At 43.4% G+C, this 14245-nt stretch overlaps 1 protein-coding gene across 1 annotated transcript in view; it reads right to left on the bottom strand.

Moving 5' to 3' along the window:
- The window catches only part of Ror1 (receptor tyrosine kinase like orphan receptor 1), a 350790-nt gene extending 347845 nt beyond the window's left edge, over positions 1 to 2945 (bottom strand). Inside the window, exon 1 of the mRNA XM_051188230.1 lies at positions 2617 to 2945. Coding sequence (XP_051044187.1) covers positions 2617 to 2707 — 91 coding nt within the window. The 5' untranslated portion in view covers positions 2708 to 2945. The remainder of the gene's footprint in view (positions 1 to 2616) is intronic.
- Between the last annotated feature and the right edge of the window lie 11300 nt (positions 2946 to 14245).

Below are 14245 nucleotides of genomic sequence, written 5' to 3'. Positions count from 1 at the left end.
CCCACATGCATGTGCACACACCCACAGAAACACATACATACATATACCCTACACCACACACTCACAAAAATAAAATAGAACAACTCCTAAGTATTAGATAATAACTCCAGACATTAGAGGAACAAAACAGCCTACTATATTTTCCAATAAATAAATCACTAATAAGTGAGCCCTGCCAGAGGCAGTCTGACCACAACCCCCCACCTATCCTGACTCCGTGGTGCCCCCTAGCCATTGAGGTCAGATTTTACAGGCATCCCTAATAAAAGCTGAGGCTGATTGACTTAGGCACTCAGTGTATTCATTCACCAACAAAGCTGACAGGCTCATGGCCCTCAGGAGACTCCTATTCCAAATGTAGTAGGGACAGATACCTACTGATATGGCAGTTGGAAACTCGGAAAATAACAGCAGAGTCTTAGGACACTCTCCTCTGGCTTCAAGCAGCCAAAACACAAGATGAGCAGGATCCTGAGAAAGGCTCAAGTAGTTTCCAATGACCTGGAGCTCTTCCAAAGTTCAGCTTTGGATAGGTAGGAGGAAGCAGGGAGGGTGGAGAACAAGCAGGCTAAAAACTATGCATATAAAGGCTTTCTCCCCCCTGCCAAGCAAATAGGAACATGATGGGAGGAATACTGATCCACACCCCCCACCCTTTTTAACAACTTAATAAATAAAATATATCTCCCCTTAAGCTGATTTCCTGAGCCACTGACAGGGTTGCCTCAGAAACCTCAGGCCAGAACAGAGATCAAGATTTTACCAAAAAAATGGAAAGGGATTTAAGAGATGGCAAGACAGCAACAGTTTGAGCCCATTATTAGAAAATAGACTAGGAATAGGTAAAATGAACTTTCTAACACTTGAAAGTTCACAGTTAAAGGCGGGGAAATTTGAGGTAGCTGCTGACAACATTGTAGGTTTACATTCGAAAATTCATTGCGTGGACGGTTATTTAAAAACAGATGACGGAAAAAAAGTGAACAACCCAACATCCTCACGCCACTCCACCCCATCCCCACCAGTAGAGGCTGTGGCCTAAAAAGCACTGGCTATTGAAAGGTTAAATATAAAAGGAGCCCACGGGAATGATGGAATTAATCACAGTCCCATGCCAGAAACCCAGCCTTACTTAGGTAGAACCATCCCGATTGTGCTGGACCATGGACCTCAGGAGAATGTTTACATCGGTCAGCAGCTCGGCCTGTTTTCTACTTTCCATCCAGGTGTAGTGGCACAGAGCCAGATGTTTGGCATCACCAAACAAAACATCCATGAGACCAAACTGTTTACATTTCATCAGGGTTTCCCTCAAGAAATCCCTGCAGATGCGCATCTTAATGACAATTAGAAACTGCGCACGCGTATACACACACACACACACACACACACACACACACACACACACTCCATGAGGCTTTGAGATTAGCGCAACCACACTTCGGAACTCCAGTCCCAAAGTCATATCCAGAAGATCAAAATCCGCACCCATCTTCCTTGCAGTGTTCAGTACCAAGAAAGTGGCCCCTAACTTATAGTAAAGACGAATTCGGCAGTCAATCAGTGAATGGAGCATTTCCCAGCTATTAAGTAAACTGGACTCTAACTGGCTGCGAGGTGAATGATAAAAGAGCAGGGACTTATTTATCTACAGAGCCTTGGGGCTGGAAGTGAGGGCGGGAAGAATCCAGGGGCTCCAACGCCCCCTCAGGGGATGCATGTTAAAAGTGAGGCCCAAGACCCCCGGAGACTTTAATCAACTTTCCCCCTCCAACCTCCAAAGAATGAATTGGTTGTCTCCACTAGCTCAGCAGGCTCTTCCCTCTCATTGTGTACCAGCTCAAACGCAGCAAGGATCCAAGCTTCCCGCAGGGAACTAAGACAGATCTGGCTGATGGTGGAGTTTTTCTTCTGTTACCATTATCTTTGGAGATGACCAAAATCAAATATGCACTAGATGTCTCCTCCTTCTTTCGCCTTGAATCACACACACACACACACACACACACACACACACACACACACACAAACACGAACGTGCACACCCACACCCAGAGCACTTTGAGGCAGCGAGCTGCCTCTGACTGCATACTTTGCCCAAAGTGGCAGTGTCGGAGCAAATATTTTGGCCTGCAGAGTGACCCTCTGGAGGGCAGGAGGCTCCGAACGCCAGGCGGTAGAGATGCGAGACCGAGGGAGTCCCCGGGAGCACAGGACTTTTGTTTGCCCGAGTTCGCGAACTGCCTGGGCTCAGTCGGAGGCAACACAGAAAATGCAAACTCCCTCCAGGACAGAGAAGTAGAAAAACTGGACCCCTAGCCGGGGTGCGCTAGGAATCCAGAGAGCGATAGGCAAAGGACCAGCATCACCCACCCTAAGACCCCTCCAAGTCCTTCTGTATTTCCTGTCAGCGCTGACAACCGAGGCTGACACCGAGGACCAGTCCCCCAGTGCACCCCATCCCGCAGCCGAGCATTAGGACCAGTCTTTGCTGGCCTCCTGGCGGCGGCCGGTGCTGGCGGCGGCCAAATGCCCTGCTCCCGGGTGGGCAAGACGCTTGCTGGCCACCCAGCTCTATGGAACGGACAGTGGAACCCGGGCGCGGGCGCTGCTTACCTTGGGTAGCAGCCCCGCGTGCGGCCAGCAGCAGCGCGGCCAGCAGCGCCAGCGGTGGCGGGCGCGTCCCGCGGTGGCGCGGCCGGTGCATTCCTCCTCTCGTGGCGGCGGCGGTGGCTCCCTGGCGGCGCGCAGAACATCCACGGGGTCGCCCTGGTCTCCCGGCCACCTCGTCCCGCCCGCAGGATATCGGGGGACCTTTGCAAAGCTCTTTGTCCCTCTGACCTGATCCCTCGCCTCCGCCCAGCCGCCTCGGACCCGAGAGCGCGGCTTCTCCGGGTACTCGGAAGTAGCCCCGCCTCGGCTGGCCGTTCAGTCTCAGGCTGTCCCGGTCGCTCTAGCGCACCGTGAGTCTCCGGCTCTGATTCCAGAAGTGTGCCGGGTGCCTGGGGCTGCAGACTCTGGGCTCACTCAGCGGCGGCTCCTCCAGCTCTCAGCGAACTCTCTTCTCGCCAAACTTGTCACTTTCCACCAACTCTACATACAACCCAGAGCCCCAGCCCGGACCAATGGCAAAAGCGGGCCCAGGCCGGGGTCCCAGCGCCCTCTGCTGCCACCTTCTGGACACGCACTCTTCCGTGCATCCCAGAAAACAGCCACTGCTCCTCTGGCAAGCCCAACATCCCTCCCCTCCCCCACGTGCTTGGGACCAGCCACTGATGTTGAAGGGGCTCTTGAGGCCTTTTGACAAAGACTTTGGGGGCACTCCTAGCCCAATTTGTGACTGGATGACTTAGGAGACCCAGATTTTAGCCGTCTGCTTTGTCACTCTTTAGCTATGACCCTTGGGGAGGGAACATGTACAGTTGTTATTATACAATATCCCTTTGATATCTTCCTTCCCAGAAGTGCTGAAGAGGGAGTCCTGATAAAAAAGACTCGTGTGTCCTGTTGTTTTTAGTTCCTAGCCGAACCGCATTTACATCCATCCAGGTCCTGCTTCCTTCGGGATGTTAACAGACGACTCCTCTGGGTCCTTTATTGTCAATGTCCCCTGGTCCCCTGAAAAGGGTTTTTCTGCCTTCTGAATAGAACATAGAGTACCATATCAATTCTGTCTTTTTTATACTTGCTATGTCATTTAGAATTAGGTGTTTTTCTTTGAATAAGGTGTGTTTCTCCTGCTCTGCCCTAGGCTAGGTGGGTCTCAACACCTCCTGCTTACAGCATTTTTATCCTTTTCTTCTGGTCTAGCATTTATTAGTTTTGTAATCCGTAAATGTTCCTAGTGTTTTCCTGCAGAGAACACGTTGGACCATATCAAATGAGCACCCACTGCATGCCAGGCCCTGCCTTAGGTTCCAAGGTTGCAAGAGTAACTAAGGACCCCTATCAGTATTGCCTCCGAGAACACAAAGACACTATCACAAAGACACTATCGGAACCTGTCAGTGACCACGTGACCACTTACTAAGCACCTCCTGCTTGCTTGATGCTTTATCTGCACTGAAACTTTTTAAAAGTCATTAAAACTGCATGCTACTTTGCTTCATTAAATGTATTTGTTCCCATATTACAGTCTTAAAAATTGGTGTGCAGAAAGAACTTGAATGGCTTGTCCACACTCCCTATAGACAATGGCAAAGCCAAACACCCAGACTCATTCATACAAAGAGACTAAAAGATCTTAACCCAAGCCTGGCATGTTATGATCTCTCTGTAATTGGGGTTAAAGTGGATCCCTATTGTAGTACCATCCTGGCCTCAGCTCCAGGATTTGTTTTGTTTTGTTTTCGAGACAGGGTTTCTCTATAGCTTTGGATCCTATCCTGGAACTCACTCTGTAGACCAGTGTGGCCTCAAACTCACAGAGCTCTGCCTGTCTCTGCCTCCCAAGTGCTGAGATTAAAGGCATGCACCACCACTGCTCCCCCATCTCTACGATTTTATAGTGATATGTCACTTTGCTTTGAATAAGAATTCTGCTTGATTTTCTTCAAACAACTGGAAGACAGTAAGAGCTTGGTCTGAGAACAAGAATTAGACCACCATTTGGAGAATTTATATATATATTTAATTAGTTCCTTGTCTTGTTTTTCCTACGGGATTCCTATGCCCCATGGAAAGCAGCCCTCTGAAAGCAGAAACATGGAGGAAAGCAATGTATATCCCAGCAGGTCACAGACTCTAAAGTTCCGGCTTGGTGCCTTCAGGCAGGTGAACAACTAGCCCATGTGGGACAAATAATCACCTATTCTTTGCTAAGACTTGAGGGCAAGAGCCTGCCCAGCTGCCTTAATAGTTTTCTCTCTTTCTGTGAGTCTGACCTGAGGTCATGGAATGATAGACAGATGGGCTTGTGGGTCAGCCAGTTCACCCCCACAAATTGGTATGTCTTCCCAGTCTTACTGCTTGTGACCCACTCTGTCCTGTGTCAATTATTTCTAGTCACTCGCCTGGGGAACTTATTGCATAAGGTTCTCTTGTTGGGAAAGTGTCTTTGATGGTTGGCTTTAGTATACTGTGATCCAGAAATCAAAGGAAACTCAGTTATCAGGGCCAGTGCAGGTGGCCCTCCCTCCATCTACAGTGTGACGAGCCATCCGGAAGACAAGGGACCTTTCCTGTCCACTCAGCCTGCCCCCAGTCTCCCACCAGACTGGGTATCTTAGGTAACAGACAGCTGCCACTGCTGAGTATACAGAACTTAATGGCACTTTTATCAGTAGTTAAACCTTCCAGGAACTTAATCACAGAATCATGGTCGTGAGGAATGTGAGAGCTGGGAAAGGCCTTGGAAATTAATGAGTGTGCCCTCCTGGGCATTTTTATATAAGAGAACTGTGGCACTGGGAGGAGTAAAAGTACCCCACTCAAGTCACAAAGCTGGCCAAAAGCAATACTAGAGCCCAGACTAACCAAGTTTGTACTTAAGCCCATATCAGCCTCTCTCTACTCTAAATACCCCTGCCTCACATCCTGCGGCAGGTTAGGAGAAAGGCTGTGAGCAATTGAAATGTCTCTTTTCCAGGCCTTCTCTGACCCTGTCCTCACCTTTGCCAAGCCAGTATTGACACAAGCAGACTGGAGAACACAAGTGAAGCTGGTCTCCTCACTGGGCTCCCAGCTCAAGCTCCAATCCTGAGGCTTCTGCTACCCAGGGAGGTAGTCCTCTGCCCTGGGCTCCCCTGCTAGCTTATATATAGCTCAGATTATCACCACTGTGGATACTCAAAAATATAGCCACAAGCAGGGCCAGGTGCCACAGGAAGTACATTTTTTAAAAAGCTATTTTTCATGTTATGACATTATTGAATAAGAGACCCTCCTGGTTTAGTCCAGGAAAATATCACTAATTTTTCTTCTTAGAGAAAATGTGTGGTAGGATGGCTCTACCACACATGGTGTGGGCTTTAATCCTGCTTCTGCTCTTAGTAGGCTGTGGAAACTTGGGTCTTAGCACTTCAGTTTCTTCAACAGCAAAAAACATGTTAATGACTACCATCTAGCTATGTATGTTCTGAACATTAAGTTAGTTGATGCTCCTCAAAAGCCTGGCACAATGCCTGTCATAGGCTATGTAGCCACTGTGTGCTAGTTGGTTTGTTAGTGATTAAGAACATAGGTTTAGTGTGTGACAGACCTAGCTAGATGGCCTGAACATGTAGTGAGATACTTTGTCCGCACCTGTGGCACAGACCACGCCTATTGGGGGTGGGCACAGGGGCAGACATTACCTGGGGGAACGAAGTCTGAGGAAGGATCTCTGGGAGATCTCTCGCTTGCAGCACAGGGACAGGAGAGCATCCGGAGGCATCCTTGGGACCAGGAACCTGCTGGTGTTCATCTGTCTATGTTGCAAGTTATTTCTCCCTGAATAAATATCTATTCGGCCTATCTGTGTCTCCTGATCCTTATTAAACCTCAGTATGAACAAGTTATTTAACTTCTTTGTGATACAATATTCTCTTCCAGATAATAGACCCAACTGTACAAGGTAGTTTTAGTATAAAATATTCATTATTGAATTATTTATTTATTAGAGATGGTATCTCGCTGAAGGGAGATGTCATTCTGTAAATATGTTTCTTATATTGGTTAATGAATAAAGCACTGTTGGCCAATAGGAAAGCAAGATAGGCGGGACTAGGAGACAAGGAGGGTATGGAAAGTAGTAGGGAGGAGATTCAAGATGTAGGGCGGGGAGAACAGAATGCCAGCCCCTCTCTCCAGTAAGATAAGACCACAAGGAAATACTTAGATTAATAGAAGTGGGCTAATATTTAAGACAGAGCTAGCCAATAAGAAATGCTAGTAACAGACCAACAGAATGATATCCAATACAGCGTCTCTGTGTGTTATTTGGGGCTGGTGCGGCAGTGGGACCAGGCCAGCAGGAAAAAAACATGCTCGTAACATCTCACTATGTAGCCTTGGCTCAACTAGAACTCATCATGTAGACTAGATTGACCTTAAATTCATAGAGATCCACCTGCCTCTGTCTCCTGAGGTGCTGGGATTAAAAGCATGCATTGCCACATTAAGCATTCTTTATACAATCTTAAGGTGTGTATACTCAATAAATTATTACTATTATTCTGGGGGTTTTGTTTTGTTTTGTTTTGTTTTTTTGCTAAAACTCCTACACTAGAAGATAGAACAAGTACATCAACCTTAATTTCTAACACAATCTTGATATCCTGTGTGTTTTGACCCACTGTCCTGCTAAGTCTTATTTGTACATGGGCAGAAAGAATTGTCATCAGAGATGAGATTCACAAAGAAGAGCTCAGAGGGCTGGAGCACTTGCTGAGCTTGAATCTTCAATACTCATAGAAAAAGCTGGGATTTCTACACAAGCCTGTCATCCCAGCACCAGGGTTGGAGGTTAGAGGATGGGATCTGCTGAGACAGGCAGGTCCCAAGAGCTCACTGGCCAGCTAGCTTAATCAAAACAGTCCCCTGTTCAGTGAGAGACCACTTTTCAAAGCATGAAGGTAGAAAGCAATGGAGGAGACACGTGGCATGCACAGGAACATGTGCACCTCATTCATGAAGAACCATACATGCACTACATACACACAACTCTCGGCACAAGCTAAAAACAAACAAACACAATAGGAAGCAAGGCCTGTACGGGGCTATGAATAAAACCAGTGCTAAGCCAGAACAGAGGGCCGTACTTCCAAGAACAAATGTAGGAGAAGTTTTTGGTAATCTCGTGTTCAGTATGAATGTCTTTGTCAAAAAGCTCAACTGTCAAAATTGTTAATTGACAAATTTTGCTTTTCAAAAGACATTGTTGGGATTTGTGAGATGGTTAAGTACTTGCCTACTGGCTGGAGAGATGGCTCAGCAGTTAAAAGCACTGACTGCTCTTCCAGAGAGCCCAGATTCAATTCCCAGAACCCACATGGCATCTCACAACTGCCTGTAACTCAAATTCCAGGGTATCTGACACCCTCATATATGCATACAGACATACATGCAGGCAAAACACCAATGCACATAAAGTTTTTTAAAAATTTAAAAAAAATAAGAAAAGAACACTTGCCTTCCTTTCAGAGGAACAGAGTTTGGTTCTCTGCACCTTTGTCAGTCAGCTCACAACTGCCTGTAACTCCAGCTTCGGGGGAGCTCATCTGGCCTCTGAGGCCACCCACACATGTATGTGTACATATCCTCACACAGACACATAGACACAAATAGTAGAATAAGTGTTTTTAAAAACATTGCTATAAAAAGCTAAGCCATAGACTTAAAGAAAATAATTGCAAAACCTTTGTCTGATGAAGGACTTGTCTCTAGAATGCACAAGGCACTCTCACAACATGAAGACAAGAAGACAACCTGGCCTTTACAATGGGGAAATGCCTGACAAATGCTTTACCAGAAAAGATGTATGAATGGGGAGAAAACATGAAAAGATGAACAACATTCATGATCAGCAAAATACATATTAAAACCATCATCAGACACTACAGCCCACAGGCAGAGGAGGTGAAGTTAAAAAGGCTGAGCCCTGTCCAGGTGAGGGAGGCTCCAGGGTTTGGAACAGCTTGGAACGTTCACTTCTTGCTTATGGGAACATAAAATGGTACAGTCACTTTAGAAAATAGGGCTTTTTTTTTTTTCAGTTAAAAGCAAGATCTATACCTACCATATGATCCAGCCATCCCTCTCCTAAATATTTACCCAAAAGAGATGAAAGGATATGCCCACAAAGAGACTTATACAGGAAAATTGATAGCAGTTTTATTTGTAATGGCCAAAAGTTGGCAATATCCCAAATGTCCATCATTAGAGAAATGGATAAACTCTGGTATATCCATATAATCCAATACAGCTCAACAATAAAAAGTAATAAATTATTAACACACAATTAAATGTAGACAATAATTACGCTGAGTAATAACCACATTTTAAATATATATACTATGTGAGTCTACTTATATAAAATTCTAGAAAAAGTAAACTAGTCTATACAGACTTGAAAAAAAAAACCCCAGAACAATCTTGACCTGGGGTCAGGGAAAGGGAAGGATGAATGACACGTGGTCCTTAAGACATTCATTAAACTCATTTGTGTGGTGGTTTCCTAAGTATGTGCCTGTATTAAAGTTCACGGGAGAAGTTTGAGTCCAGCCTGGAAACACACAGATTGAACAGGAGGAATTATTGAAAAGAATTGGTAACTATGATTTAAAAAAAAAAAAAAAAAAAAAAAAAAAAAGAGTAGCTAGGAATATAAGGTAATTATGCGGTATCACCGGGCAGAGGAAGCTCACTCCATGAGTGGCAGATTAGAAAGGAGTCAAACTTCACTAGAGAAGGGCAGATTCAAGTGACCAAGGACACCTCAATGGAACGGAAAACTGCTGCTCTCCACAATCAGAACAAGCCTTGGGCGGCCGTTAGAGCGCAAGCAAGAGGGCAGGAGCAAAAGCAGAGACAAGGAGAAGTATGCGCACTAGAGTAGCAGGAGGCCCTCAGGACACGAGGAGGGTGCACCACGATCCAGCCGCTCTGCTCTTCTCCTGCCACCTTGCAGCCTACAGATAGGCTGTGGGGACCACAGAAAGGGCAGCTGCTGAGTGCTGAGTGCGACTCTCCAGGCAAAAAGTGACTGCATGCAAGTCACCTGGTTTCTGTGTTGAGCTTTCTATTGCAGCGTTGAAACTCCATGAAGAAGAAACTCGTGAAGAAAAAAGGGTTGTTTGGCTTACATCTCCTGAATTATAGTGCACCCAGAGAAGCCAAGGCGGGAGCTCAAACAGAGCAGGAATCTGATGGCAGGAGCTGGTGCAGGAGCTGGTGCAGCAGTACTGAGGCTGAGCTTACAGGCTTGTTCTTGGCTTGCTCAGCCTCTGTTGTTATAGCACCCAGGACCACCTGCCCAGGGATGGCCCCACCCATAATGGGCTGGGCCCTCACCCCCCCCCTTCTGTCAGTAACCAAGAAAATGCATTACAAGTTTGGTTCCAGCAAGATCTTATGGAGGTATTTTCTCATTTGAAGTTCCTTCCTCTCAGACGACTAGTTTGTGTCAAGTTGACATTAAAGCTAGCAAGCACGGTTCCCATATTGAAAGACTTTGAGCTAGAAGGCTACACTGAGAAATGGTTCTAGGCTGGTGGGCGAGAAGACTCCACAGACGTTACCAGGCAACATGACAATGGCCAGTGAAGAAAATTGCAAAAAGTCTCTTCTTCCTGAAATTATCTTCCAAATCCCTCCCCTAAAAATGTCGCTTTAAATAATAAATGCTTAAAGAAATCCCAGTGTTTCTTATATGACATATATTAAGGGTAAATTCAGAAGTGACCAAGAGCAGCAAGCAGAAAACCAGCACTCTAATCAAAGTGTATACCATTCATTTTGCTGTATGTATAATTCTTATAAATATTTTTTTAATGACTCCAGCACACATTCAGGGCTGGCAAATGCCCAAAGAAGAAGCCATGAACAGAACACTTTGCTAACTTGCACACACCTTAGGCTTATACAGTTTTCTATATGCCATCATCCTTAAGCCTCTGTCAGATCTTGGCCCCAGTTTATATTCAAACAATTTAAACGGAGATAGAAGATAGCAAATCTGGCTATCTAGGCAGATGGGAAAAGAATACAGCGAAGATGTGGCCAGGATTCTCAACTGCAACAGCGTTGGTTATTTCATACAGTTGTTACCCAGGGTCATCTTGCCCACCTGACAGAATTACACTTAAAAAAATGACTATTGTTTTGAGATTATAATTATGTCATTTCTTCTTTCCCTTTCCCCCCCCAAACCCTCCCGTAATGTCCCTCCTTGATCAAATAAATACATGACCTCTTTCTTTACATTAATTGTTGGTACATATGTACATGTATTACTGTATATATTTTTAAAAATATTTATCTCAATAGTACTTCAAAGACATTTTCAAAATAAGCCAAAGGAACGTTGCTCAAAGAAAGGCTCAAAGCACAAAAGACAGATTTAAAAAATTAGAAAGGGCAACTGGGATAATTAAACTTTGTGGTAGAAGAAATCATAGACATCCCCACTTATTCCATAATTCAAACATTCAGAGAAACAAAGGAAGATATTCCTTAATAAGTCAAGAACAGGTTGCAAGAAAGAAGATTAAGAAAACAAAAATAGTACTGGACTTTACAATATCATGGCTGAAACTGAAAGCTAACTATAGGGGAATGAAAACTTAAGCATGGCATACAAAGGGATTATTGTCAAGGGGATAGGAAGAAATCACAGGATCACCAGAGGAGGATCTTCTGAAGAATAAGGACTCTAGAAGAGATAATTGTATAAAATGGGATACGATGATTAACAAAGCTTTCTTCAACTTGATGTGATTTAACACATCAAAAGCTCAAATTACTTTTTTATTGTTGTGATAAATACCTGAGAAAAACATCTTAAGGGAAAAAGGATTTGTCTTGGCTCCTGTCAGAGATTTCAGTCCCTGGTCATCTGGCTTCATTGTGTTGGGCCTGAGACAGGCAGAAGTGTCATGCTGGTGTGGCAGTAGTTGCTCACCCCAGGAAGTCAAAAAAATGAAGAGATGAGAGATAGACAATAACTTCCAAAGACACACTTTCATTGATTCACTAATTCCAGTCAAGCCCCATGTCTCACCACCTTCCAATGTTCCATTAAATTATGAATCATTTAACAGATCAATCCATTGATTACATCAGAGCCTTCATGATCCTATCAATTTCCAAAAGTCCACCAGCTAGCAACTAGGCAAGATTTCATAGCCAAAATCCAACAATCCTAGTGAAAGCCTAACACAATAGTCTAATAGGTGGGAGTAGACTCTTAGGGCTTAAAAAATATCATTGCAAAAACCAAGTATTAAAAACAAAGAGAAGTTCCTAAAACTTTCCAAGATATAAAATAGTTAGCAAAAACAAATTAGGTACAAACAAGAATGAGAATAATATTTAATATTTATAACCACAGTACTGGAAGAAAACCAAAAAGCCTTAGTGTTTTAAAATTCTGAAGTATTTTCTACTAAGAATTCTATACCCAGCTAAACTATCATTTAGAATATGCAAAGAATGTGAAATGACTGAAAACCATATATGAACCTTGTAATAATTTCCTATAGCTTCAGTAATAAATTGCTATAACCTTGGGAGCTTAAAACAACATAATTTATTCTTTTACAGACTAGAAGTTTGAAGTCAGTTTTATTTATTAAAGACAAAATGTTAGCCAAGCTCATTCCTTCTGAGGCTTACCAGCTTCTCAACCCTCATTCTTTGTGTTCCTTCCTCATGATGCCTTTTCTGTTCTCAAATCTAGGGGAATATCATCTTCAAATTTCTCTCTGTTCCCATCTTCACACTGTTCTCTCTCTCTGCTGAAGACCTATGTGATTGCATAGAGTGTACTTGATAAAGCCAGGGTGACATTCTTATCATAATATCCTTACCTTAATCACATCTGCAAAGAGTTTTCTGCCATGTGACATAACATATTCACAGACTGTGTAACCAGAATATAGATAATTCAACCTATCATAAACTAATGGAAAGTCAAGAGATAATGTTATGACTGAAATATCAAGATATATAGCTGTATGTTACTTGAAGATATGAAGATAAATACTGAACGATACAAGTGGAGGAATAGAAATCAAGAAGCAAGTATAGGAAGAATGTATAATGAGGTTATCAGCATCACAGAGAGAAGCCCAGTAGTGCTGCCCTTCTGTAGTCCATAATTAAAGATAGGAGATGCTATTATAATACAGAAATTGCTGATAACACTGCAGATGCCAATATCCTCACATGAAATCCAAGTAGAAGTGATTAACTACAGAAGCAATGTAAAAAAAAGTCACTGTGGGGACTTAGTTCATAGAGTTATGGAGCTGGGCAATAAAACTCAACATTCCTTGGAGCAAGACATGGATATACATACATAAAGTCATTGCATGAAGAAGGCCATTTCAAACCATTCAACAAAATTAAACAAAGGATAGGCAATTAAGGATTACATCAGGAAACACACCCACACACACACAGAGACAGAGACAGAGAGAGAGAGAGAGAGAGAGAGAGCTAACTAGTTCTAGTTCATGTTCAGTTTTCAAATGCCAAATACATTCAGAGGACAGGTGCCTAGGGAGAAAACCTCTATAACAGTGAAGTAAATATATGAAAAGAAAGAAATCTTCAGGAGAACCCAGCCATGGCACATGGTACATGGTACATGGCTGCTGCTTGGCCCATATGACCTAGAATACTCTGTTATTAGATGATGGTTGTTATAGGACAGATGTTGTATGAAGCAAAGGCAATTCTGAATTTTAAAATCACAGACTAGATTGATAAGGCTCTGTATGACATCTACTAAATGCTCAAAAAGCAATAAAATAAAAATCAAAGCTAGATGTGGTGACACATGCCTTTAATCCCAGCTCTTGGAAGGTAGAGTCAGGTAGATCTCTGAATTTGAGGCTACCATGGTCTACAAAATGAGTTCCAGAACATCCATGGCTACACAAAGAAACCCTGCCTCAAAAGCAAAACAAAACAACAAAAACAAACACATCAATCCCCTACTGAAAATTATGGCGAATTACTCTTTTAGAATGGCAACTTCTTTACTTGGCTATTAGTCTCTTGGCATGATGAATCCAGTTTAACTGGAAAGCAGCCAACCATAGCTTTATATTTTAATGTGAGTTTTGTTGTGAGGTTAGTAGAACAGTTCTATTGATGCCAGGAGAGCCTAAGGCTATAGAAAAGGGGAGCACAAATGCCTACGGACTCTACTCATGAGATACTGAAACATAAAGACAGACTGAAAGCAAATGTATTTAAAAATATTACATAAATAATTATTTAAAAACTGGCTGGGCATGGAAATGCATAGCACTAGAGTTAGAAGCAAAAGAATTAAGAGTCTGAGATCAGCATGAGTGAATTCCAGCCCACTTTAGCTTCACAGTAAGACCCTGTCTCAAAAACCCAAGAGCTTGGTCCCAGTATAATACACAGCCAAAGAGTCAAAGCCACTGGTGTGATTCTACAACCATCACATAATCATTCTTAAAACAAAGAGTTTTCCTACAGAAGGTTAGTTCATATGACTTCAATTCATCAGAAACACATAAAAACTAAATTCTGATATGTTTATGTGTATGTTTTCAATAAAAAGGGAAGC

The sequence above is a fragment of the Phodopus roborovskii genome, unplaced genomic scaffold (genome assembly GCF_943737965.1).
Source record: "Phodopus roborovskii unplaced genomic scaffold, PHOROB, whole genome shotgun sequence".
Classification (NCBI taxonomy): Eukaryota; Metazoa; Chordata; class Mammalia; order Rodentia; family Cricetidae; genus Phodopus; species Phodopus roborovskii.
This window is presented reverse-complemented; position numbering and strand designations above follow the sequence as displayed.